The sequence below is a fragment of the Nicotiana attenuata genome, unplaced genomic scaffold (genome assembly GCF_001879085.1).
Source record: "Nicotiana attenuata strain UT unplaced genomic scaffold, NIATTr2, whole genome shotgun sequence".
In the NCBI taxonomy this organism is placed as follows: Eukaryota; Viridiplantae; Streptophyta; class Magnoliopsida; order Solanales; family Solanaceae; genus Nicotiana; species Nicotiana attenuata.
In genome coordinates this window covers 110,664-114,457 of record NW_017672643.1, presented here as the reverse complement: position 1 = coordinate 114,457, position 3,794 = coordinate 110,664, and the positions used below count along the sequence as shown (strand labels likewise).

Below are 3,794 nucleotides of genomic sequence, written 5' to 3'. Positions count from 1 at the left end.
AACAAAGCAATCTAAATTAGAGGAATCAGAGCTGGAGAAGCAACTTAAACTCTTCAACAGACCATCAGTCAAAACAATTAAGGTATATATATATTTTGGGCAAAAAGCCATTGTATTCATAAGTCTTGTGAGTGATTATTGTATTCATGTGCTAATATCACTTGTAATAAAACAATTATCCATCCATCCTATAGTTTTTGTTCACGAAGATTTTAAACTAATCTAGCTTAATTAGTGTAACCACTGATTCTTACATTTTATCTCTGAATAGTTAAAAAAAAAAAGAGGCATAACAATCACTTTGATAAATTATGTTATAATAATTTACAGGTTTTTCTTTCCCTTTTCTCTTGCGTAAATTTTTTATGCATAATTGAAGTTATATATAACAAGATAGTGTAACCAAGATTATTTATATCATGAAATTTTGGTTGTCAGAGTAAATATGGAGATACATACAATTGTGTGGATTTCTACAAATAACCAGCATTTGATCATCCTTTATTAAAGAATCACGACTTTCATCCTCAGGCATGCATCTACTCTTTCCACTTTACTTTTCAACATTGTAGCAAGGACATAGAACCGTTAACACACAATTTAAGTTTTCGATGGGTAGATGAAACCTAATTTTGCTAGGCCAAAGCAGAATTCAAGTACCTCTGAAATTAATTTGTCATCGAGGATATGGTCAGACGACGGTGGTTGTCCTTTTGGAACAGTTCCTATTAACCACACGTGCAAGTTTTCCTGCATGTGGCTCATCCGTGCTTTCCGAGGCGCTGCCGTGACTCAGAAAAGAATTACTAAAGAATATCTCGTTAGACAAAGAAATATGCCATCGCCAGAAGAAGTAACATATGACACTGAGTTGACTACTGTAAGATAACATTACATCAATTCAATATAATCACGATTTCACTCATAAAATCGATTATGTTAAGCATGACTAAATTTATAAAATTAGTTGATGTAAACAAATTAATATCTGTCCATCGTTGCAGCAAATCTCATACTACATTTTATTGTTTCCACACAGGCTAACAACAAAAGTGAGTCAAAAAGAAGATACATATCTTCGCAACGATACAAGGTACATAAATATACAAAATATGGAAAGTTTACATTAAGTGAATGTAAATAGGCTTGTTTCACTTTCTCTAACAATATGCAAAGATTTTCTAACTTGGGCTCTCCTTTTCCCACTTTTCTAATGCTCCTCATTTTTGTACACAAAATAACAAAAATACAATAAGCGAATGTAAATAGGTTTATTTTGATATACCCTTTCATCTCATGATTTAACAAATATTTTCATTCCTATATTCAGCTTGCAATAGTTCAAATTCTAAAAAATCCAAATAACAACTTTGCGGACGGTGGAATGTCAGCGAGTTTATATAATCCTCATGTCGAAGGTCAGCAACAGAGTGCATGTCGATTGAAAATTCAAAATGGGTCGGACATTATACAAGTTGGTTGGAGAGTATGTTTAACAACTTGTTCATTATAATAATTTAATTATTTTACTTGCAATAGCTCTATTTATTATAAATTTTAACTTTTACAAGGGCGAATAGGGTAAATGGAGATGAAAGGGGGAACGAGTGAGAATTGAATATTACTCATATTTTCTTGTTTCAGGTGGATCCAACTCTATATAGTGATAATAAGACTAGGCTTTTTGTGGATTTTCAAGTAAGTTGTCTTGTGTACTCTAATAACTTCTATTTTACTTTATGAGATTAATACCTCCTTTAGTCAGTAATTTATATCAATTGAAAAGAGTTCATTTGTATACTTTACTTTTACTAGGCTGGTAATACACATTGTTTGAATACATTATGCCCGGGATTTGTACTAGTAAGCAGTGTGATACCTGTCGATATGGCGTTCGATAAGATTTCACATCGTGTATATAACCCATGGGAGTTCAGAATGTACATAGATCGGGTGCATTTTATTTCTTTATGCAGAATTATTGCAAGTTTCCGGAAGCTACAAAATACTAATATAAACATTGCCTTCTGAAAAATTAAAAGGATCTAGCCAATGGAAACGGGTGGCTTTTAGCTGGAAAATACTATAAACAAATTGGTTTTTGGCCGCAAAAGCTTTTTACTAGCTTGGCAAGCTTTGCTGATAACGTTGAGTGGGGAGGAGTCACATATAGCCCACCAGGTGTGCCTAAACCTCCAATGGGCTCAAGCTATTTTCCTATCAGAAATATCGCTTATGATGCTTATTGTAGAAGGCTTATCATTTAAAGGACAAAGTGCCAACATGAATTTTAAAAATAGATCTTGAAAAGGCTTTTGATAGATTAGAGTTGTCCTTCATTAGGGATACCCTACATGCTTTCAACTTCCCTGTAGGGCTGTCTAAATTAATCATGTCATGCATCAGTACTTCCTCTATCCAAATCCTAGTTAATGGAGGGAAAACTGAAGAGTTCACTCCCTCAAGAGGTATCAGGCAAGGAGACCCTATGTCTCCTTACTTGTTCATTCTGTGTATGGAAAGGCTATCTAGAGCCACTGACAAAGCAGTCAGCCAAAACTTGTGGCACCCCATCAGCATAAGCAGAGCTGGCCCAAAGATCTCTCACCTTTTCTTTGCAGACGACCTCACCCTGTTTGCCAAAGGAAACATCAGGAACTGCAATACAATCCTAACCATATTGCAGAATTTCAATAGCCAGTCAGGTCAGAAAATCAACCTGACCAAATCAAGGGTCATCTTCTCCTCCAATACCACCCAGGACAATGCGCAGCATCTGTCTAATACCCTGTCAATCAATCAATCCTCATCCTTTGGTAAATACCTAGGTTTCCCAATTCTCCATAAAAGACAGAATGCTTCTGATTTCTAGTTCATTATTGACAACATGCACAACAAAATAGCAGGTTGGAAAACAAAGTTCCTCGACATGGCTAGTAGAACTGTTCTGATAAAAGCCACTCTAAGTAGCATCCCAAGCCATGTTATGCAGTTCATAACTCTCCCCATTAAGATAACCAAGGAGATAGATAGGATCCAGAGGAATTTCCTCTGGGGAACCACACAGGAGAAAAGGAAGATACACATGATTAGGTGGGAGGTTGTGACTAAAGCTAAAGTTGAGGGAGGGCTAGGGATACAAAAAGCAAGTGTCAAAAATAAAGCAGCATTGGCAAGCCTAGCTTGGGGAGCCTACACAAATACAAACACCCTCTGCGCTCGAGTCCTTATCCATAAAAATTGCAATATGTCTAGGCCTGCCAATGCTGGCAGGTATCATGGCAGCAGCAAAAGCCCTACCTGGAGGGCCATGCTTAGTGGTTGGGAAACATGCACCAAAGCTAGCAGATGGATTGTTAATAAAGGCAATAGAGTAAACTTCTTCAATGATACCTGGATCCCCAACCAACCTGCTAATAGGCATTTAGTAGAAGGTCCCTTAACCCAAAGTGACCTCCTTGTTAAGGTGGACTCAATATACAATAGGGGAGCATGGGACACAAGTTCCCTCTCCTTTGACCTGCCCCCTCACATCCATAACAGTATAAAATTAGTGTTCATCCCTAGTGTGACAACTAAGGAAGACACACTAGTTTGGGCTCTTACATCAAATGGAAAGTTCTCTCAGAGCTCTGCCTATTCCTTCATACACAACAGTGCACAATCTGGCCCTCAAGGTGATTCAGACCAATTCAAGTGGCTTTGGAAGATGCAAACTCCTAACAAGATAAAATTCTTTATATGGACCCTAACACACAGGAGACTCCCTACCAGGGCACTTCTCAGCTCTATGG

General features: G+C 37.2%; 1 protein-coding gene across 1 annotated transcript; it reads left to right on the top strand.

Annotated features, from left to right (window-relative positions):
- Positions 1-619: 619 nt before the first annotated feature.
- On the top strand, positions 620-2,267 carry LOC109213939. Its single transcript, XM_019377780.1, has 5 exons — positions 620-880; positions 1,331-1,486; positions 1,645-1,698; positions 1,816-1,953; positions 2,043-2,267. Exons 1-5 carry the CDS (start codon positions 620-622, stop codon positions 2,265-2,267), a joined length of 834 nt encoding a protein of 277 aa, XP_019233325.1.
- The last annotated feature ends 1,527 nt before the right edge of the window (positions 2,268-3,794 follow it).

Coding starts and splice junctions, on each gene's coding strand:
- LOC109213939 (XM_019377780.1), top strand. CDS start 620: ATGAAACCTAATTTTGCTAGGCCAAAGCAGAATTCAAGTACCTCTGAA. Junction 881..1,330: donor ATGACACTGAGTTGACTACT/GTAAGATAACAT, acceptor TCCTATATTCAG/CTTGCAATAGTTCAAATTCT. Junction 1,487..1,644: donor TTATACAAGTTGGTTGGAGA/GTATGTTTAACA, acceptor TTCTTGTTTCAG/GTGGATCCAACTCTATATAG.